Genomic DNA, 24,622 nt, shown 5'->3' on the forward strand with positions numbered 1-24,622 from the left:
TGATCAGAGAGAGAGAGAGAGAGAGAGAGACGCTTTGGCAACAATGGTCTCGGGGATTGACGTAAGTTCGATGATTTTTCTGAACAGATAGGACAGAGAAGTGTTTCGTTTCATTAAACGGCCTCTGACTCATGGCAGGAAATGTTTTGTTGATACTAATATATAAGCCTATTTAAAGATACATTTACTTTAATTAGTCTATATGATACGTAAATAGTAATCAGCTGTTCTTGTAGCCCTCAAGATTTTGCAAAATCACTCCAGGTTGTACATAAAACTTCGAATGTAGTGTCACCAGAGGATTACAATAGTTTTTACCTTCAAGAACCAGCATTCTTTTATGAAAACAAATAACTCCAGGTTGTACATAAAACTACAGGAAACAACATGTAGTGTAACCAAAGGATTACAAGTAAGGTTTTTATAATAACTTTTTATTAGTTTAAGACATATTTCCAAGCGTCGTTCCGGCTTACGACGATTTTCGGCTTACGCCGCATCTCAAGAAACGGAACCCCCGTCGTAACCCGGGGACTGCCTGTACGTAGATTTGTACACAATCTAGACAATTAGTTTGGGCTGTATAGAACGGGTTGCTCGTGGGTAGGTTATGCACACAGTGCAGATATCATACATGGTGTGTGTCATTTCATACCTGAGGGATCTGAATATACACAAACTTTGTGATACACAGAGATTGCTGGAACTAATCCCTGGGATATGGTGGGCCAACCTTGTGTAAAATGATAACGTATAGTCTTTGTGCTGTATGGTGGAATATATAAGGTACACACAGTGGTCTTAAAATCATTAGGAAGCTTAAAAGAAAGAAAATGAAAATGAAAGCAATTAAAAAAATTTCCTTTAATCATAAATCATATATTTAATCATCAGAAATAACACATCATGTGTTACACTATAAATTATCATTCAGAATAGCTACGAACTGAAGTTCAAATACTCAAAACATTGCATAAAAAATTATATGAAATACCTCATGTACATCTATACAAATACAAACTGAACTCTTAAAAGTTACAAAATAAACAAAATATACATTAATAAAGTAAAAGAACATATTTACATTTTCAAGCTCACTCCAGTTACTTCCTTTCCTAGCAACGTGCAATTACTTGTCAAAAACTTTATTAGTACTATTGCTTTTGGTGTCAAAGAATGAATGCCCTTTCAAGTGTTACAAGTGTTGTGCAAATTCGATCTTGGCTTGCTCAAGGAATGTACAGCCCAAAATGTGTATTGCCACAATATTGCAAATTGCTTTATTGTGGCAAATTGCTTTTTAATGGCTGTCTTCCTTTTCAGTTTGTCTTATTATATAATAAGAAGGAATTCAGATGGCTGCAATGTGACGTTCAGACCTTTTACTGGTTTGTATGTGAGGATACGCAATAATATTAGACCGTGGACAACATACCATCATGATAAAGGTTTTACGTGGAAGCAAATGTAATATTCTTTCTATGTACTATTTTTTTTTTTTATCACAGAAATGTGGTAGTCTAAAAATTATGAACTAATGGTACAAATTTTTTGTACATTTATCAGTCTGGGTTGAAAGTGATTACACTTTTCTCCAGGCACACACACACACATCCAATTAATGGAAGGGTTTTTGATAATGTGTACAGTATAACAAACCAATATTAAATCAATGCTATTAAACCTGTGTCCACTGAACCTCCAAATTTATTATGCTTAATTATAAACAAGTGAGATTTTCAGCACAAGTGACAAGCTAAAAGGTTAAGGCAAATGTTTCCTTTTTCCATATCATCAGAAATTATAAAATAGGTCGTTTCCCTCTTAACATATTTAAACAAATGGATTGTGAACCTCCAGAAGCCTCCTTCACAGACAAAGCACAGCCAATATTAATAACCAATGAACAATTCACATGTATTCAAGATCATTATTTCCATACTGCTGTGGCTCACATCATCTCATACTGTAGTACGTACTTTACATTCTGAGATTGGGCAAAATTCTGGTATATTCACCAATGTCAAACCAATAAACCAAGGACTTTTCAAAAAACTTGAGTCTTACCATCATGAGAAAAGATATCCAAAGTAATGTTTGTATCAACAGTAGTAGTATGTACAAATTTCCTTCTGACCCACTGAAATTTCATATATTTTACATCCTGAACTTCCAGATAAAAAATATAAGTTGGTTATCACTGCTAACCTACAGAGGTGAATATTACACACCATCTAGAAAAGTCCCTCTGTAAAGGTGTTTTTTTTTTTCTTTCTTTCTTTTTGTAAATAGAGAAATCTACAATCAACCTGCACTTCTACTTCTTGCCCATTTTTTGGGGTGACGAGGTAGTGGGCTGAGATGTCAAGGAACTTGGTAGGACATACTGTAGCTGTTGACCAGCTGAATAAACTGTGGTATACACATAGCCAGGGTAACGGAACACTCCTGGCGTTACGCCACTCAAGCTTCCTAAAGCTGCCTGTTGTTGAGTGTTTGTTCCTTGCTGGATCACCATTCCACCTGGAACGGTCATTGTCCCTTGTGTCTGTCCAGAGGCATAGGCTGAAAAATCATTGGGATATACTATACAGATGGAATATCATGATAAGTTTTCACATAAATATTTGAATGGAACAGTATTCTTCATGGATTTTTATCTTACTTTCGTACCAGAAGATGAGAGTTTCACTTTTAAAAGTACTTTCCTTTCAGTAAAGGACACCAAATTTATAAATCTTTATGATCCTGAAATACAAACCTCACATTTTACCCATGCTATACGTACTGCACCACTGCCTACAGTATGTCATGGGTAAAACAAGTGGTTTGCAGGGACACTTAAAGTTGACTGGTGGCATATCAGACAGAAAATTTAGGTATACAGCATTGACGTACAAGCACAGTAGTATAGACATATTTATTGTTAAACTGCATTTGCTTTTACAATTTTGTTTCATACAAAGAAAATATTTGCATCAGCAACAAAGGACAACAGTCATCTCCACTTGGTTATAATCTGATCAGATTAACACACAGGTAAGTTGATATCTATAACAGTGTACATCAAACTCAGGTTCCACTTTGTAAGGCTGTAGGCAGAAATAATCCACCTTGTACTCAAGATCCAATAATAGTACAAATATATCCGATAAACTTTGTCCATATAGTCACTTACCATATGTCTGCTGTGGCTGTTGGGCATATATTACAACTGTTCCTGGAGCAGTGTAACTGTAATGTGTATACCCAGGGTACAGTTTAAGGGCTGCTAATGGGGGAGGGGAGCCAGGAGGTGGCGGAGGAGGAGAGTCGTCATCCCCATCATTAACCTTGTACTGCAAATAAATACATTCATTAAGATGGAATCACACGTCCAGACACACAAGTTCAACACTGGAACCAGTTCCTTTTGTCAACAAACAGCATTTGAATATTTAATATTTGGTACTAAATACTTGGCAGTGAAACAAATTGATCATTATTGGAATTAAGGAAAAGATTTTTTTAAAAATTACATTAATTTTTTCATAGAAACCATTATTTGTAATAAGCCCTTTGAATGTCACAGAATCACCTCCACAGCTCCAGTTCTTCAAAAGAAATAAAAGGGACATTTCCAATCTCATTCATGTCAATTGGGGGCTTAAAGATGGGAGCTCTCAAGTAATCAGGTTCCACAAAAAAACCAAAGTTTTTGTGCAATTACAAATATCATTAACTAAATTCACTGATGTGACACCCACCTCTTTGATAATTTTAACTTTAACTTTTCGCTTCTTGCGCAGTTTCTTTTCCTTAGGTTTTGTCACTTGGTCTCCACCAGGTGGAGGTGGCGAATGTATTTCTTCGCCACCAGACGGTGATGTCCCTTCGCCTGGCAAAATACCATCTGCAAATTTCACGGCTTTTGGATGGTATTCTTCTCGGTATCTGCAATAACAAAGTAAAAGCATGATTTCAGAAAAGCAGACTAAAGGAAAATAATGAATATATGTAAAGAGGAAATAAAATGCTTGTGTGTGCAGGATTTCTATATAAACACCAATACTGGACTAATGTTTGAGAAATTCTGCAAGACATACTTTGTATATATCAAAAACTGTGTGCATATATAATGTCTATAGAATAAAGTTTTCAATCATTTTAAAATCATCCACTTAATAGGCAGAGCATTAAAAAGGAAATTTGCAGGTAACAATAGGATTCTTCAAATTGGCAAACTGAAAAATATAATTAAGGACAAAGTTCTAGCAGCATTCTTTAAACAATTTGTTACATCATCAAGAGAAAGATAAAACATGAAAGAATTTTCATTATAGACTGAAAACCTTATTGAAGTGTTCACAATGCAGAGTATCTCTATGACAAACTTGTGGAATAGTCTTTGGATGGAATGCAAAACATTTACCTACTATATGGGTACCAAACTATTATAATATTTTGATAAATTAAAGTTGAAACTTATCAAAATGCATTTCAAAACAGTTTTCATTTCTCCAAAATTACATAACTGCATGTGCTTTGCACATCGTCCCAGATTCTGCAGAGAAGCCCTTCAGTATTCAAGTGTTCCAAGCTCAAAACCATCCACCCAGATATTTGGAACACAACTGTACTAACATCTACTTAATTAGTTTCCACATACCTATAGCTTGGGCTCATTAAAATACCCTTTTCTGCAGGGGGTAAAGGTACAGGTAGGCGACGCTTCTTCTTTAACAGAGCTTCTTCCTCATCATCCTCTTCATCTTCCTCTTGGATTATTTCATACTCTGGAACTGGCGAGCCTATATTTGGCACCTCATAAATGGCCTCCTGACAACAGACACCAAGAGAGGTTTTAGTTATTGTACAACATCGTTTCCTTAACTCTAACCGACGGTGTTGGTGTAAGACCTCGGTCTTCTGCCATACACCTTGGCATTGATGTCAATTATACTTCTGTACATAAAAAACATAAAAACAGCATTAGGATGACACCCAGAGGTTGTTGGGAAGTTCAGCTTCATCTCTATGACATGTGGCAGCTCAAAACAAATTTCTTGAGTGACTAATGCATATTTTGAGCTCATATTTTACAGCAAGCAATCATTACTTGGAAATCTTGAATGGAGTGTTTTATCAATAACAAGTTTTAGACTCACCGAAGAATCTCCAAGAGTTTACTGTGATAAAAGCTACTTTCTGTCAAAGTAAAATTTTATTACTGTGATGAAAGTTACTCTCTGTCAAAGTAAAATTTTATTACTGATAAAAGTTATTCTCTGACAGAGTAAAATTTTGTCTTAAAATTTTAGTGATAGAAAGTAATTTTGAACAAACCTTACTTAATTCCAAACAAAAGAGGATCCAAACTGCAAAATGGCAAGTTAAAAAATCTGAGAAATGAACCTTACCCTAATCAACACTTCATCTTCAGTGTCTGAATTTTGATTGTCTTGTTCTCTCTCTGAGCCACCCTTTCCTTTTCCTTGCTTGAGTTGCTGCGCTTTCTTCTCCTTTTGCCGAGCTTCGCGCCTCGCTTCTCTCTCCACTCTCCGCTTTTCCTTCCTTTCTCTACGTTCTTCTCGTGCCTTTTCTTTCGCTGCAGCTTTTGTTTCCTGATCCACCGAGGACTCGTTAATGCTTGCCATCTGTTGCTATTAAAAGGGTATCAGTAAGTAATATTTCTTGGTAGGACATTGGCAGTTATGTTAACCAGTAACATATAAAATGTGGGTAAGATTTAGTGTTTTCAGTGAAAACACTTACTTAACAATAAGTGGATCACCTCTTTATGGATTTCCCTTTACCTTCTCTTACTTCTTCGTAATGAACAACAAATTCTTTGGAAGCCCGAATTTCAAGTCAGTGGCCCCTTGGGTGGGCTTCTTCCACATGAATAGGTTTCATCTTACGAATAATAATAACAATAATTCAGGGAACTGAACTGCAAAGTTTTATGTTTTGAATAGTACTAACTGTAGAGATTTGGCTTGACAATTTTTACAGATTTTGCTGTCGTTTCTAAAATAAAAGAAAAAATGCTTTTCTTTAGGTTGCATCAGCAACACTATTTGCTATTTTTTGTAAACCAGTTTTGGGAATTAATAAATACTATCAAACATCTGATAAGATACTGTAATCAATACCTTACCTTAATGGCAAGATTTCATCATCTTCACTTGAAAGTGAAAACACTAACGGTATACAAATCCTTAATTAAGATTCAGTTATGTATTTCATTTACAGTATGACTTTTATGAATTTCATTTTTCTCTTGTGGCAGTCTGCCAAGAAGTGTTTTTGAGCCAAAAATGAACCCAAGCTGACAATTGTGGTTACAGACTACTTGTACAATATGACAAATTTTTACGTAATTTGTGTTTTTCCTAACCTACACATCCGAGGTCTTTACATAGAGAAATTTACTTTCAGCACAAGTTGGATTCTGCCGTTTACCTAAAATCAAGGTGGATACTGGTAGTTGGCTACCAATGATAGGGGACGAATCCCCGCCATCCAGTTGGTACACATTCACTTTTCCTTTTGGCTGCGTCTGAGACAGACATACCTTCTGCGGCTTGCCATGTGACTTAATTCTTAATTTTGTTTTTATATAGTTTTTGGTTTTGTGATATTTTGCCTATTTTGAAATAATGCAACAAGTTCTGTTCTATTACATTTTGTTATTTTTGCTCTTTCTTGCTGCATAGTTATTCATACTAAGTTGTGCTATGTAGTAGCTCATTTAACCCTATTTTTCTTCTCCTTTTCACATTTAAAATTTAGATGATAATGAATACATTCCTAAAAACTCACATACATTTCCTAAGTTACTGAAATTGTGATACAGAATACAGTGCATCCTTGACTTATGGCACCACCAACTTACAGTGATTTGATCTTACGGTGCTTTTCCAGTGCCATTAATGGAATTTTACAGTGCTGTAACTTGACGTTGCATCAAGTTACAGTGCAAAACTCCAACTTACGGCGGACATCAACTTTAAAGTGCAGTCGAGTAAATAGATATTGTAAAAATCCTATTTATGGCAGCCCTGTTTCACAGTTTAACTGCAGGCCTTCAGATGAATATTTTCAAAGCTTCAAGTATGGTTCTCTAATGTAATAATACGTAAGCCCTCATTTAACAAACTTACCTGCTGTAAAAGAGAGATCAAATGTGCCACTGGCAGTCCAGCAGCATGAGTAGATGCGGTGGGAGTAACCGTACTAGTAGAGAGGGAATTCGCCTGAGTCGTCACCGAAGAGTGGGAGGGCAGCTGGCTGACCGACGACGACGTCAAGACCGAAGCGCCCGGCAGCTGAATTGACGACAGACTAGATAAGACTGAGGACACGGCAGCCGCAGTATCCTCGGCTGCCGATTTGCTCGAGGCGGTGGCCGTCGACGTCACCGGGGCAGGGACAGGGGTGGGCGACGACCCAGACATGCCCACCATACCTCCTGTCACAACCTGCACTACCCCTCCCACCCCCATTACACCACCACTGGACACTGGGATCCCCGATAGGACGTCGGTTCCCAACATCTGCATGTTCTCTGCTGGTACCACCTGAAAAGGATACATTAGTAGCATTACCTTACACTGAAGCACATAATCAAGGATGGCTGCATTCAACACATTATGCCATGCATAAATTTTCTACATTTCATTCTTTAGTCGGCCCCCAGTAATCACGGGGGATAGGAACCACAACCACCCGCAAATACTACTGAAAATCCATGAATACTTGGAGATCCCCTCTAAAAATGCTTGTAACTGCTTGCCATCATCTTAAAACATTTAGTCATGAAAATATGAAAATACAGTGATTATAGTCTTTCTAGCACTCCTAAATGATGAATATAGTTTAACCTGCAGAGCCACTGAAAAAATCTAACCTTGTAACCAATGAATAACTGCTACTGCTAAAAATAGAACATGGACAATAATCAAATGGCTTGACCAGTATTCCTGCCAAACCAGCCTCTTTAAAGTTAGTTACTATAATGATTTCATACAGCACACAAAGAAAATTCATTAAGAACAACCAAAATTTACTCAACCCTGTTCTGTAAACAAAATACTGTAGGAAATGATAGTTCTCAGGTAAAGCCATCAACAAAGGTATAACCTCGAGGGTGAGATTAAAAGAGAGAAATGAATTTAGCAGTGGTGTGATTTTTTCCTTTCCCCACCCTAGCAATCTGAATGTTGGAAAGACTATAGTGAATTTTGCATTAAGATAAAATCTGCGAATAAGCAAATTTTCCGTTAATAATTTGGAGATATGTTCCACACACACACACACACACTGCGAACAGGTGAAGCCATGAATTTAACCGCAAATAAGCAGGGGTCAACTGAATGTATACTAAATCAGTTATACAGTAGTTTTTAAAGTTACTGAACTGTGTAAACTTGACAGCTAACCATAATATTTTAAACATTAAAAACCAAGTTAAGACAAATGTTTAAGGTTGCCTGAGACGCTTTTGTACAGCAATGCCTCTTGACACGAAACTGTGTTTAGTACGGTAGAACACCAGCGACCTTGACGCTGATCCATTCCAGAAGCATCGAGATGTGATTCAGTTGAGATCTGAATCAATTCTTTCAATCAGAAATAACTGTAAATGGATTAATCTGTTCTTGACCACCTGTTATTACCCTAACCTTGCTTTTTATACAAACCAGCTTAAATTACAATTAAATAAAAACTATATTGTATTAGATGTCCTTTTTTTTTTTTTAAATGTACTGTATAAAAAGAAATTAGCCTGCATCCAATGCGGTGGTATTCCCAGTGCTTGACAGAGCGCCATAGGTTAGGCTAGGTATACGTAATAGTATGTACTTGTTGCTAATAATGAAAAATTGAAAAAAAAAGCCTATTACAGTAAATTACTAAAATATTAAAAATAAGAAGCAAAACAATAGCTGCAGAGTGAGCTGGCTTTAAAGAACAACGCCAACTAGCAGCAACTGACCGAAACACATTTGTTTACAAAAATATGGTCACCGGGTCAGATTTCAGTTTTTTTGTTGGAGCTCTGATGCAAAATTTTCTTGAAATTATGTCAAGTGCTAATAAGGTGAGGACCAGGTGCTAACATTATGTGTCATCTGCAGTTACTGAAGACTAAACAGATATGGGTGTTCTGAATTCATTTTACTGGTACATCATCACCCAAACCACAAGTTTATAGCAGCCTAACTTATAGGCTTGTTAAATGACCCATTCTCGAGAACCAAGATTTTTCCACAAACTTAAAAATTCGCAGGGATGACACCCCTAATCTCACAAATTTTGGGGGATAACTTTGAATGCAAAATGCTGACTTGCAGCTGGAATGCATTGCAAAGACAGCTTCAAATGATGAAGGGTAAGCAAATGTGGTAATCAAACGCAAGAAAAAGGCTAAGGATAGTTTACACACAAGTAGGGCAATCTGTTACAAGGTGAAAGAGGAGATCCATCAAGAAAATGAGGTGGAAAAGAAAACCCAATTACTACCAGGATTAACAATTGTTTAAATGAGAGCAGTTGAAAAACAACTCAATGATCACAGGAACTAAACATATTAAGCAAACCTGATAAAGGAAGGGATATGACCAGAAAGAAGAACAGGTGTACAACAGTAATTTTCAAAGGAAAAAGGGCTGTGCTCTTGTTGAAGGTGTTGAAAGAAAAGCTAAAAAATAAAAATAAATGTTCCATACAAATTGGAGACTAAGATGAGAACTATGAGACAGGAGGCAGAGAAGTGGCTTGTGGAAGTGAAAGCCGAGACTAGTAACAACTTCACAATCCCTTGGTGATGTAAGACATTGGAAGTAACAATCAAAATGATGATACAATAAGATGGGATGAGGTACAGGTGATAAGAAAGATTATAAAAAAGGAAGTGGCAGGACAATCAATAAGAAGTACCACAAAATCACAGGTTACAGGTTAAGATCTAGACCAGATGAAAATTTGGGGACAGAGAATCTCTGTATATCTAGGGGCAAGCCAAGTAAAAAATATTGGTGATGATATGAAAGGTGAAAATATCAAGAACTACACCAGGTAGGACTTCTATAAAAAAAAATTGGAAAGAAATTGTCAGTTGACAAACCCTGTACAGATAAAATAATGTAAAATTAAGACAATAAATTTAAAGGCCTAATAATAGTAACTTTAAAAATATATTTCAATGTCCAATATACCAACTGAACGCCTCAGTGGCGTGGTTGGTATGGTCTTCACCTGCCACCTCGGTGGCCGTGAATTTGATTTTCAACCATTCCATCGAGGGGTCAGAGATGTGTATTTCTGGTGATAGAAGTTCACTCTTGACGTGGTTTGGAAGTTACGTAAAGCCGTCGGTCCCGTTGCTAAATAACCACTGGTTCCATGCAACGTAAAAACTCCACACAAACAAACAAACCAATACTACCAACCTGAATAACATTTCCAGTCTGAACAATCATGGGCGAAGGAGCAGTTGCAGTGCTGGGCTCCTGAGGCAAGACTTGCTGAACAATCATTGACTGCGGTGCAGTTGTCGTCGCTGGATCCTGGGGGAGGACTTGTAACATGTTGCCAACCTGGATGACCCTTGATGAGCCTTCCGCGGTCCTGCCTTCACCAGCAACACTATCGCTGCTTCCTTCATAAGCATACTGGAACTGATGGACCTATTCATGCGAGAAAGTAGACCAGGAATAAATCACTGTTAAGGATGAAACTTGGTACTCAAATCATGCTTCCTCTGTGTTGTTACATTATGGTATATGTATTACGTATTGCTAATCTGTTCAACAACTCCTTAACATACAATCAGTAACACACTGTAATGATGTTTCTAGTTACAATAAAAAAAAGGGTTGGTTCTAGTTACATAATAATTAACATCTTACTTTATGGTAATGAATACTGAAAATACTTGATATATCTGACCTGCACTGGATGCGCTTGATAACCCCAGTTATACATCTGAGGCTGTGAATGCGAAGGGGGCTGTCTTTTCTTTGAGTGGTCTTCAATGCTGACTCCATGCTCTTGCTGGAGTCTTTCATCTAGAGAGAGTCGACGTGGAGAATTGTGAGGTGAAGGTGAGGAAGAGTCAACTGGTTCTTTCTTAATTGTGAGCTCAGAATCGCTGATAGTAGAGTCTGCATCAATTTTCAAGGTGCCCTCTTTGCGATCCCCTTTCTTTTTGTAATACTTGTCGTGAGGCGGAGCATCTTTGGGACTTGGAGGGCGAACTGGCCATCGTTCTGGGTCTTTATGATCTTCTCCCTGCTCTTTTTCCCATTTCCAGTTGTTCCACCCTCCTCTTTCGTGCCGTTCATAATCGAAGTCTTTGCTTGGAGATCGGGAACCACGAGGAGATCTTCGTGGAGATTTTCTGAGTGGAGATCTACGTCCGGGTGATCTACGAAGCGGTGACCTTCGAATGGGTGATCTCCTCAAAGGAGATCTTAATGGTGACCTTCTTAATGGAGACCTCCTACCTGGTGACATCCTTCCCGGAGGTGATCTCGACCACATTGGAGATCTTCTCAATGGTGATCTTCGAATAGGGGATCTACTGCCTGACCTGCGAATGGGGCTTCTGCTTCGGGACCTTCGAACGGGAGATCTGCTGGTTGACCTGTGAGGCCTTCGCAACGGAGACTTACGGAAAGGAGACCTCCTCGGAGATCGAGATCGTACTGGGCTCCAGCGACGCCCGGGACTACCCTTCTCTCTTCCGGGGGAATACCGGGGTCGACCGTCTGGGCTTCTGAATGGACTTCTCCAGCCTGGGCTACCTGCCCTTTGCCTTTCTGGGCTCCAGCTTGGACTTCTCCTTCCTGGACTGTGACGTCGAGAAGCCCATCTTTCCGGACTCCTAGACCCTGGGCTACGACTTGACCTATACTCTTTCCTGATCTTACGGCTCCCGGGTGGACTAGGATATGGTCTTCGGCCAATGGCCTCTGGAGATGGTGGCCTTTCAGGACTCCTACTACTTATTTTTTCTCTGTAACTGCCCCTAAACTCCCGCTCTCTCTGAGGAGATCCTATACGAGGCGGTGGGGACCTGACTGAATTATCCTTTTCAGGTCCTTCAGGCGTTCTTGGTCCCTGAGAAACTGGGGCATGTCCTTTCTCTGGACTTCCACTGTGTCTGGAGTCTGGACTAGCAAACCTGTCCCCTTTTAAAGGAGTAGGGCTGCGGCTATATCTTTTTGGAGACCGTCTATCTTTGCCACCTCTGGGCCCAAGGTTTCGCGGAGGCGGCGATCTCCCATCACGAGGCCAACGGCCTGCCCTACGGGGGCTCCCAAACTCTCGTCTCCTGCCCCTTTCGGGACTGCCCCTGAATCTCCTACTATATTCAGGTGACATCCTTCGCTTTCTGGGAGGAGACCGTCTCCCTCCCATTCTCCTTGGCGACCAACTACGTGACCTCGAATCCCTCGACCTTCTGGGAGACCTCGTTCTTTTAGGAGAACGGTTCCTCTGGGGCGACCTGCTTCTTACGGGTGATCTATTTCTTGTAGGCGATTTACCTTTATACTGACTCTTGGTCGCTTTGGGTGACTTACTCCTCTCACGAGAGGGACTTCTCTCTGGGGACAAATCCTTCTGGGAGAGGGATTTACTTCTTTGCGGGGACTTCTTTTCTACAGATCGTGATCGTGAGCGCTTGAAATTGTCTACATCCTTGTTTTCATCCATCTGCATTTCTTTATTATTTGAATCTGCTACTTTTGGAGACCCTGGAGGAGATTTAATTGGCTGACCTATCAGAGCACTTTCTTTGATTGAATTCCTGTCTTCAAGCCTAGTATCCTCACTACCAAACTCTACTTTATCATCATCCTCATCTCTACCCAAATCTAAAGCTATTTTTTCTTCCTCCTCTTCATCATGATCAAATTCAGGTAACACAGATCCCTTCTGGAGCCTCTTTATAGTCGTCTGCTTGGACCCACCTAAGCGGAAGGTAATTGGCATCGATCTGGTACTCTTTACCTTTTCTTCGCTCGCAACTTCGTCAACGTGCCCCTCGTCGGCACTTTTTTCAACCCATTTAGTTGGCAATATATCTGATTTAAAAGAAAGTCCACCAGCTTTTTCCGAATCAGAACCTTTTGTTTCCACTTCCGAAGGCTCAGACTCAGATGCCGAGGGAAATACAGAAGCCTTTGCTGGTTTACTGATCTCTATGTCTTCAATGTCATAAGGCCTTGTTAATGAGTCTTTTCTACTTGATACTGTTGGGAGCACAGGAGGAGGAACAGACGCTCCTGATGCAGAAGCAAACGAGGGAGTAGTACCTAGTGTAGGAGTTGGTAATTTATTTGCTAAAAAGGATGGTGGTTGGACAGGTGCAACTGGCATTGCACCAGGAACTGGCATGGGCGTGGTTAATTTAGTAACTTCCAAATCACTACTATGAGGAGGACCCGACGGTAGAGGTATCCCGGCCGGGGGCAAAGAAATTCCTTTCAAATCAGCCACGAGTTCTCTCTTGGATGCCCTTTTTGCCGGTGGAACGGGAATACTTTGTACTGAAAGAGGCAGGGGAATCTCCAAGGCTGGAGAGCGAGAACGAGGAGAGTTGTCGGGAGAAGATGAAGTTGGACTGGCAGACATAGACATGTTGGAAGGACTGTAGCGATCACTTGCAGTGTGGGCCTTTTTAGGAGCGTCCTTCCCTCTGCCTACAGGGGGACCCCCAGGGGGGTAAGGTATATCATCTAACTTAATTTCCACATTTTTCTTGCTTTTCCCCTTTTTCTTTGATGACTTGGTTTCCTCAAGTTTTGCTAAATCTGGTTCTGATGATGGACTAGAAGTGGGACTCATATCATAATACCCAGAAGTATTACTGGTTGCATATCTAGTGCTCAAGGATGTCTTCCCATCATCATCATCATCATCATCATCAACATCATCATCATCATCATCATCATCTACATCTTCAATGGTGTGACTCGGTGAGGATTCTTTTGATTTCCAAGACTGGCTAGTGTTGGATTCTTCTATATCCCAGACACTTCTCTTCTTAGATTTCACTCTTTCTTCTTCGTCTTCAGACACATCTTCAATGGATTTTCTCGTTCTTTCGGGAGACGACGAAGGTGATGGAGACGGTGCTGGTGATGGCAATCGTTTTTCTCTCCTTGATCTTGGATAGTCCTCTTTAGTGTCCTCAATTATGGTTGGTTCTTCATCAGGAATATGTTCAATTGATTTTATGTCATCATCACTTTCGTCAGATATAGTTCTAGCGGGAGAACAGGAAAGAAAGTCTTCTACTTCTTCAATATCCTTGTCTTTGTTCCTCCTCCTATCATAGCCTCGTCTTTCTTGTCTCTCCTTCCGAAGATCCCTGCCTTCTTCGAGAGCCTCCTTACGTTCGTATCTCTTTTCTCTGATGAATTCTCTGTGCACCTCGTAATCTTCGTAATCTTCATTCCTTTCATACATCCTATCATCATTTCTCTTTTCCTCATAATCAATTCTTCTCTCTCTGTAGGAATCCCTTCTGTCTCGAAAATGGAAGTTTCTGATGAAACCTCTTCCTCGGCCCCGTCTCTCATACCCTCCGTGACCTCTGAATCTCCCCGGTGATCTCCAAAGTCATCTCTTCTCCAGTCACCTCCCCTTCCCCTGAAATATCCACGACCTTCCCTGTGATAATTAAATTCTCTCCTATCATCAAAATTGTTTCTCCTGTCATAATCGCCCCTCCTGTCTGGAGTAAAGTCCCTCCTCCTCCGGTCCATGTGTTCCCTTTCCGGTGAACTCCTATCCTCAGAATCTCGTCTACCAGAATAATCTCTATGCCTCTCTTCACTGCCATCTCTGCTATCCCCCGAGTGCCTTCTTTTCCTCTGTGAATGCCCTCCCATGTCACCTTCTTTTGCATCAATGACCGAAGAATCACTTTCATTGTTCACATCGGAAACATCGACTTTTCTGTCGCTTTTCTTGCTCTCTTTCTTGGATGTCTTTTTCTTTTTTACTACTTTCTTGCCCTTCTTTTTAGCTTTCTTTTTGGCCTTCTTTTGCTTCTTTTTGGCTTTTTTCATTTGCTTTTTCAGTTTCTTTTCAGCTTTTTCTTTCTTCTTCTCTTGGTCTAATTTCTCCTCAGTATCCTTCTCCTCTTCCTCTTCTACCATATCCACTTCCTGTATACTTTCCTCCTGATTCTCTTTTTCTTCTTCTTCTTCTTCGCCTGACTCTTCTGAATATGACTCCTCTCCCTCTTCCAATTCATCCTCTTCCTTCTCAGCAACTTCAGGAAGATCCCCATCTTCCTGTGGTGTACCCGACTCATCTTCCTTGTCCTCTGGCTTCTCTTGCAAATCCGACGCCCCACCGAGAATTTCTAAAAATGCTTCGTACTCTTCATTGAGTCCCTCAGGGAAGGCTTTACCTGATGTTTCATTAGCTTCTCCATTTTCAGCATTATTTGTGTTATCTGATGAGACTAATTCACTTTCTTCAGGATTAGTGCACTCTTCCAAGTCAACCATCTCTTCGGTTTTTGACAGTGTGGTCATGGTTTCATCTTCTCCACCTCCCTCAACAACTTTACCTTCGCCTTCGTCATTATCCGAATCCCATCGAGATTTTGTGGTAGCCTGGGTAACCTCTTCCTCTTCCCCTTCTTTTACCTTAGGTTCGGGCAAAACTTCAACAACATTCTTTTCTGCTGCCTTGTGGCGACTGTGAGACTTTTTAGATTTCTTTTCTGATTTTGACTTTGGAGCTTGCTCCTCTTTCTCTTCCACTACTGTCTTAGTCTTAGTTGATGACTTGCCTTCCAAAGTTTCAGGAAACCAGGCCCGAGATAGTTTACCTTTGTGTTTTTTATGGCGAGGGTAAACAGGTTTGGCACTCCATAAGTCCTCCATAATCTCCCATATCTCTCCTGACTCTTTTATCCTTATTTCATTACGATTTGAATAATGAGCATTAAATCTGTGATAATTAATTCCATACGAAACAGAAGGCCGTGTCTTAGTGTACCGTACCATCTTTCCTGGGTACTGTAATCTCATCCCATTCAGAGACTTGAGCTTTACAGGATATATTGGTTCATTCTGCATGCCATAATTGTCTAATTCTTCATCTCTGGGGTCTTTCTTGTCTCGACTGTAACCGCCATGAGTCCGAAGTCTTTCCCTGCTTCGTGAACGGCGTCTCCTCTGTGCTTCTCTTATGGCTTGTTTCAAACTGTCAAGGTCATAATTTTCAATATTATACTCTTTCCATGTCTTAGGTAACACTATAGATTTCTTTTTAACTTCTTCTGGTTCCTGTTTAGCAGTGGCGTCAGTTTTAGACTCTTCGTCAGCAGTAGCACTTGGAACGTCTGCTGCTTTGCCCTCACCCTCACTTTTATAATTTTCCTTATCTTTATCCCGTTCTTTGTCTTCTTTCTCTTTGGTTTTCTTTTCTCTCTCCTTCTCCCCTTTGTCCTTCTTTTTCTCTTCCCTCCCACGCATTCTTGAACGAACTTCATATTCTTCTAATTTGATTTTTGCTTGCTTTCCTCGATCTTCGAATTTCCTGAGTTCTTCTGGATTATCTAAGAGTTTGGCAAGAGGTGCTAACCCAGGCCCATAGGGACTAAACAGAACGTTTTTCAGGCCTAAAGCTTCCTTGATGCGAGACTCTTCATTTCGAATCTGTTCAATAGACGACATCTTCTCCTCCTTCTTCTTCTTCTTTACTTGGATTAAAGCTTTCTTCTTCTCATTGCTTTCGTCGTCCTCTTCCAAGTTGGTGGCGGTGGTTTGCTTTGCCGTCTTTGCAAGAGAAAATGCATTCAACTTTCCCGAGTATGAAAGAAGTCTCTTTTTGGCACCGTGCTTCCCCAGTACTTTGGGCATAACTTTCTTGACTGGTTTTTCATTTGCTTCACTTGCATTGCTTTCAGTGGTGCCCTCTGTGGCTGGTTTCACTATAGTTTCAGGCTGAGCAAGTTGTGTAGCCATGCTGGAAAGTAGAATTTCTGATTCAGAAGGTACTGTTGTTGTTACTGTTGTACCGGGAGGTGCGCTGGATTCTGATGCTTCCCCAACTCCCTGAGAAGCTGTTGGGTCCGAGTCTTCCTCTTTGGGCAATTCTGACGGTAAGGGAGTATCCATTTCTAGTGACGACGACACTTCCGGTGCAACTGCCGTTGAATCTGCTTCTACAGAAGGTATTTCACCGGGAGCCATCTCGGTCGTTGTCGTAACAGTTTCCGAGCTAACGACCGTCTCTTCTTTCTCTTGCGAATAGGATGGCTGGTGTACATTGTAAGATTTCATCATGTTTGAAGGCTTATTCTTATTATGGTAATATGGGGCATTTGAGTGCATCATTGGTCTGAATGGTCTGTGCATTTTGTTGCTGGGTCCTGGAGGATAAGAAGGACCAAACTGAGGATTTCCATGATGTGAGCCATACTTCTGAAAAGGAGGAGGACGCATAAAATATGGTCCTGGCGGACCACAAGGTAGAGGAGGACCACCACCAGGAGGGCCAGGCGGCATACCAGGCGGCATACCAGGCGGACCATGTGGCATGCCAGGTGGACCAGTACCTGGAGGACCAGGTGGCATACCAGGTGGACCAGTACCTGGAGGACCAGGTGGCATACCAGGTGGCATACAAGGGGGACCAGTACCTGGAGGGCCAGGGGGCATACCGGGTGGCATACCAGGTGGCCCGTGTGGACCGTGCGGAGGAGGCTGACCGCTCATATGAAAAGGTGGTGGCATGGGGGGGAATCTATTACCAGGATGCTGTTCGTGGGGATGAGGTGGGACGGGATGGTGAGTCTGAACTGGTGGGGGAGTCTGGGGAGGAGGAGCGAGGAAGGAATCGAAGATGGCCGATATAGACTCCTGAGCCTGTGAATTTGAGTGAGAAGAGTGCGAAGAAGAGTGTGAAGATACTGGTGGTGGAGGGGAACAACTCTGAAGATTCTCTTCTTGAGCAAAAATTGAAGATATTGATGGCTGCTCTTTCTCATCGTCGTCTGCTGTGACGAGGCTTGGAGAATACCTGCAGAGAAGAAAACTGTAGTTATTCGTTTTGTTGGAATATCCATACCAATGTTTACACTTGAAAAATTAACAGTAGGTACATTTCATGAGTCATAAGTTCATACTCATGTGGGATAATTTAACAACCATTCACACAAAAAATACACTACATATACATATACATATCATATATACCATATATATATATATATATATATATAAATATATATATATAGGTATATAATATATATTATGATATATATAGTATATATATATATATATATATATATATATATATATATCTATATATATATATATATAATAAATATATATATATATATATAAATATATATATATATATATATATATATATATATATCATATATATATATAATTAAAAAAATATATATATATATATATATATAGGTATATATATATATATATATATATATAATATATATTAATATATACATATATATATATATATATATTATATATATATATATATATATATATATATATATATTATACACACAACCACACACATGTATGTATATATATATATATATATATATATATATATATATATATATATATATATATATATATATATATATCTATCTATCTATATATACGTATAAGGTCTTTACATCACTCTACAGAACATCCTGTTAATACTGTATTGTATTAACAATTCTATCGTATGGAAAGTTGCGCTAAAAAATATACCTTTATGACATTTTAATTTTATTTGATGACATTTTCCTGTTTACCAACATATGTTTCTGATGACCTCTGTTTACAGATAAACACGATCAATTTGTCTTTACTGTACATCAGTGATCGTGAGAATATTTGTTAAGCTTAAAGACATTGGGTTAAGTATTCATCTTCACAGAGTTTGCACACAAAGAGCAATAACTGTAGCCAGGTGATGACATAAATAAAAGGGGTAAGGCCAACTTTGAAATGACTCAAAAATCACATTCACTGCTTGAACAACAGAGGGAATGTGGTACTACTGTATTTTTAATACTCCCTGGGACCGCTTGAAGCACACCTTTGTGCTGCGAAAAATACAGTAAACATAGGAAGCAACAACTTGAACAATGAGATACAAAATGCCGTCCTGAAAATATATTGCCATAGTTCCATTGTGCATCCCAGTGTATTACCAGATCAAAAGTTTAACACTACCTGTTGGAAAAATGGCACAGCAGAAAGCCAGGACTAGACTAAAAGACTTCTGGCACCGAAGTCCATGCCATGAGGAAGAGCAGAGAGAAAAATAATTTCGTGTGTTAACCGTATTAAAGGAAATCCTTCCGTACAACTCTTATTGCCAATGCACTGACGGTTCTACTGTCATCTCTACAATAATAGTTAAAGAAGTTCATTCTAAAGTCTAAAGCTACATCCTGACTTTACATATCACTACTTGACTTACTACAATTAAGATGTTCCACTTAACACACTAATTGTTACGGTTCTCACTTTGTTTTTACTCCTGCAATCCTTTATTATATGCCTCTGCAAGAGACTGCTGTAGGATGACTATCAACAATGGCAGTTTTGAAATTACCAGCCATGTATTTAAGTGTTGTACTTTCAAACAATTTTCCTGGTCTCATTCCACCATTCAACCAAACTAACCTTTCTTGCTCTACTTTTCACCCTTTTAAGGAAAAGACCTTTAGGCTATTTCATGGTCGTAGTAGAGTAGCTTAGTGGTCTGGTTCAAATACTTTCCAATAACAATATTGTAATCGAAGCCATAAGTGGCTTTTATGCAGATGCTGGACATTTTGATTTGCCTGCAACTTTTTATGGACTTACGGTAAAGGTTTTCCTTTGTTTAGTTTTGGGTTTCAATTGCCATGATAACAATGTTATGGCTACAACTGGCATATAAGAATGATGAGTGTGTAGTATTACATCTACCTTTCTTTCACCATCAGATCTAGATAGTTTCTTGCTCAATTTTAGCCACACACTTTTCTCAGCCAAAGAACTACTGAATGTTGGCAATGGGGAAAGAAAAAAATGCAAAATGTTACTGTTACTGCTATGGAAAAAAAAAAAAATTAGCTAGCAAAGAAAAACCACAAAATGCCAATATCCTTATCTGATCTTCTCTTAACCACACTCAGTGAAGCTAGGCTAGCCTACCTAAGCAAGACCATTGATATACAGTAATCAGTCCCATTAACAAGTAAATACATCAACACTGCAAGAAAATTCTATTTAATGAACTGATTGTCTCAAACCTGTCACAGTTCACTACAAATTAGAGAGCTTGTGGGAAAATATTTTACAATTTGGAAGACCAATCATTATTCATTAAATTTCTATCTTGAAATCAGTTGGCATCAATAAAGCAACCATCACGGACAATTTAACTTATTTACAAGGTACAACAGTTCTGGTTTACGTAATAATTTTGTGTTCAAGGTGAATGAACTCAGGCTGATTTGAGATTTCTTACTACTTACGACAAAGTTAGTCACAGGTTTGCACAGTATATGTAATACTTGCTAAAGTTTAATGAGTTTAGGATGTTAATAAAAAATTTTAATACTAATAAAAGCATGTCTAATGATTTTGATTTGTAATTTTAATTTTAAAGTTTCTCTCTTCAGTGGTGAAATATTCTCCCAATACTCCACTACATATGTCCCAACTACACAATACAAATTCAATTTTAAAAACTGAATTCCACAGGGAAACATATGCTTCCTGCAGACATCCATATTTAATATGAAATGCATTCCAAGCTTTCTTTTTACACAGTAGTATTTGTTAACTTACTGCAAAGGCCTACCAGTTGCATTATACGGCAGACACGAAGGAAAATTGTGGACTTACCAGCTGCAAAAAAACCCTGAACTTGCAAACTGGCAAAAACCCTGAAACCTCTTTTCATACCCTAGGTTAAGTAATTTTTACACAAATATTTGTTTAGATGAAGTGAAACGTACTTTAGTGTCTAATTACTGCTTGTTAAACCAAATGTTTGTGTGTGAACTGGATAGGGTATATATTATAAAAATGTAAAGTCAAACTGGGGTTTTAGGTAGTTTGACAAATTCTCAGTATCAAAAAAGGTGCAGGTTCTTTCAAAACCTGATAGTTGGGAAAGCTGAAAATGCTGCGGATTCTTGCAAATATTTCATGAAGTTTCCAAACCTAACATCTGCAGTTGGTTGCAGTTTGGCCATCAACATTAAATGCATTCCATTGTTAGTGTTGACTTGTGTCCTCTGCATGAGTCACATGGATTTATTCATCAATGTCCTTCAGTCAAATGAGCATGACAAATACAGACAGGGCAGGTTTACTTCAACATGGTATTATTTTTGTTCATAAGATTCATTACTCCAAATAATTTGCCATTCATGCAATCAGCAGGTGAATCCTTCCTTTGTTGAATCTTAAGGTGTTCTCCATTTTCCAGGATCAGTTTGAGACCTATTTCATGTGGGCAAGCTTATTAATATCCTGTTAACTAAAGTCTTGGCCCACCTACCCTCAACAGTGGCCACTATGACCTCTAAACAGATTTTATGTTCAGCCTGTAATTACAGTTAATCCAGTAGAGTGAGGCTTCTTCCCAGACCCATTCAAACTAAAGCTTCTGAACTCTAGGGATACCTTCTTGCATGCCTGGCATTCCTTGGACCCAGAAGGTGGCTAAATTCAGTTCCTCTCATGACATCAACATGCTAGTGCAAAACTCAAGATGATGAAATTGTAAGATTTACACTTACTCCAGGGCAATACTTCTTCACAGAAATCCCCAACCAGGACTATGATATCTTCTACATAAAGTGAACTTCCTGAAAAACCTTTGCAAGATAACCTTAACCCTGTCAAGTCAGCCGGACAGAGTTCCTTATGGTTCTAACTCCCTACCACCTCATCCTCTCTCTAGATGAACTTTTGTTCTTCACATTCAGTACACTTACTCCCTACTTCAAATTCAGTACAATTACTGCCTGCTAGTGAATGTGATGTTCAGAAAAAGGAATGCAGCACTTCAAGACTGCTCTAGTCTCTTTCTACACACTGGTTTTTAGTATTTCCGATTCTATGGCTCCTGATATATTCGATAAGGACTTCATCCCTGAGTTAGAGGAATGTTTACATGTACTTCTACTTGGGCTACTATATTTGGTATGGATGCTTCACTCTTCATTAGTCTTCTTTGAAATCTCCTTTCCATATTTTATCTTCCATTAACATCCAAACTTTTTCACTCCACCATGGCCCTAGTCTATTTATGCCACCCAGATAAGTACAATTCCTACTCTCCACCAGGACTATGGTGCCTGTGGCTGCTTGAACTTGCTGTCAAGGCTTTTATCTCTGGCACCATCTGGATGGCTGGTCGAGTTCAGTATCTTCCAGGGAGGAGCTGAGCAACATCAGAAGACTCTTCTGGTGATGCATCAGTCCTTGTGGTGCAGGTCAACCTACAGAAGTAGCACCTGGTGACTTCCACACAGGCAGTGAATCTAATGATGAAGATAAACATCTTTTCAGAATTCATCTCTCTCTTAAGAGGGCAAGATTTGTTATCTCCAAGACATCATTCAGGAATTCGTGTCATCTATGGCCAGTTGCCAAGTCATGGCAGGTTCCGACTGGTTATCTGGTGTCCTTAGAGAAGTTGACTTCTCATATTCTCCTCTGCACCTGCTCCTTAAACTTCAGAAGCATTTTGTTAAACAGGATTTATCCAGGAAGTTTGCAACAGTGGCAGCCACTATCAGCAAATTTGTCAAGACTTTTCTGTCAGAGTAGTCTTGACATTGCCCTTGCACTAGTGTGCTTGTACACCATCAAATCCCAGGCTACCACTTCAGTTCTCTATGCAGCCAGAACCAATGGTATGGACAGTGGTGTAATGTTTCAGGTGCACAGTTATACCACTGACCTTCCAAATCAGGCGCATTAGCAAAGTTTCGAGCAATAGCCGACTCCTCAGTGATTGTAACTGGTCCTTTAGGCAACAGCAAAAGATTTCCAGAATGCTGGATTTTGTTGAATATTCAAAGATACTTCCAATTTTGAGGAGCCTTTCCAAGTCATGCTTCAGTGACTTCATAATCTTCTCTCCATTTTCATGAGTTTATCCAGCCGTCTACGATAGACTAGAATGGGTTTTCACTGGTTGCCTAAACAGCTACTGCCACACATCTGCAGGTGTTCTATAACTTAGGAAAGTGGGCAAGTTCACTGCTTGGTATAATGACCAGGGTATTCCATACCAAGAAGCTATCTCTATCTAGCATTATGTGCTACAAGTCTGCCGTCTGCTTCCCTCATGATTTAGATAATGTTTGCGACATTCAGACCTGTTTCATCACTGCTCAGTCAATCCCTTAGACTATGGTTAAACATCTCAAGTTGGGATTTGGACATTGAAAACATCGCTAGACATCCAAAAGGCCCACTGGATGATGCCTCCTCTAACTGTCATGAGCTTTGTCCTATAAGAAATCTAAAATGGCCTCTGGTAGGACATCTGTTTGCCTAAAACCTGTAACCATGACTCAGTCCAAAAGGATGGATAGACTTCCCCTTTGCAAACTTTCCTTCTCTCCAAGCTTGTCACTGTACTTCCTCCTAAACAGTGAAACAGTGATTTATGCTATTTGTGATGATGGGTTCATAATGAACAATCAATGCTTTTTCAATGACATTTTTTTATATATATAAACCCATTAATCATGAGATTGTCTCCTATTCCAGTCCCCATAATATCTTCATCGATGAGAATAGCAAGAAAGAATGTGATCTACTGCAAAACCGGAGTGCAGATTTACCCTATTCTTAGGTGTCTCTTCCCCACCGATGTGACTGGAGAGCCATTTGCACAGAATGACACTATAATTAGTAGGATAGTATGAAAAACGTGCTTTCCGATGCTATACAAACACCCTTGTAATTTGATCATAGTAGATGGCACTCTGGTTGCTTTATCAGCAACAATTCCTGCAACACTCAGGAATCTGTAACTGTATAGACCTTGGTAGTTCATTGTTTGTTTGTTTGTTTGTTTGTATAGTTTTTACATTGCATAGAACCAGTATGGTTATTCAGCAATGGGTGGTAGTTCATCACATTCAACCAACAATTCGGCCGGAAAACCTGTCAAAGCAAAGCTCAGGAACACTCTAAGCTCTTCAGTTTATTCTAACCCTCATCCATATACATATTTAATCCTTTCAGGATAATACAGCAAAGCATCTGCATCCAAAGAGCCTTCTGCAATGAGGAAAATTTCCAATCTGCTAAGTATCTGATGGCTGGTTCACTTAGAAGCAGTGGATGGTTATTGTACCTTAATTTATTATTATTATTATTAATATCTTACTATATCCCCTTTCAGGCTCTTTCTGCATGATATGTGCATTCAGCACAAAATATTTTTTATGCACTATGGATATGTACTTTGCATGTATAAAATTCTCTGCTGGCGTATGAAGCATATGCAACATGCACATCATCTAGAAACTAAACTCTCATGGGGTGTAAGGATGGAAGAGATTTGCTTTGCATGGCACACACTAAATGATATTAAAGATTTTCTTCAGCAT

The 24,622-nt window shown here is 39.3% G+C and overlaps 1 protein-coding gene across 1 annotated transcript in view; it reads right to left on the reverse strand.

Annotated features, from left to right (window-relative positions):
• Positions 1–849: 849 nt before the first annotated feature.
• LOC135199319 (microtubule-associated protein futsch-like) overlaps positions 850–24,622 on the reverse strand; it is a 66,976-nt gene continuing 43,203 nt past the window's right edge. The window contains 9 exon segments of the mRNA XM_064227232.1: positions 850–2,565; positions 3,179–3,338; positions 3,747–3,933; positions 4,649–4,818; positions 5,400–5,642; positions 7,146–7,562; positions 10,437–10,673; positions 10,936–14,370; positions 14,373–18,039. Of these exon segments, the coding sequence (XP_064083302.1) occupies positions 2,318–2,565; positions 3,179–3,338; positions 3,747–3,933; positions 4,649–4,818; positions 5,400–5,642; positions 7,146–7,562; positions 10,437–10,673; positions 10,936–14,370; positions 14,373–18,039 (8,764 nt within the window). The 3' untranslated portion in view covers positions 850–2,317.

Source organism: Macrobrachium nipponense, chromosome 25 (assembly GCF_015104395.2).
Source record: "Macrobrachium nipponense isolate FS-2020 chromosome 25, ASM1510439v2, whole genome shotgun sequence".
Taxonomy (NCBI): domain Eukaryota; kingdom Metazoa; phylum Arthropoda; class Malacostraca; order Decapoda; family Palaemonidae; genus Macrobrachium; species Macrobrachium nipponense.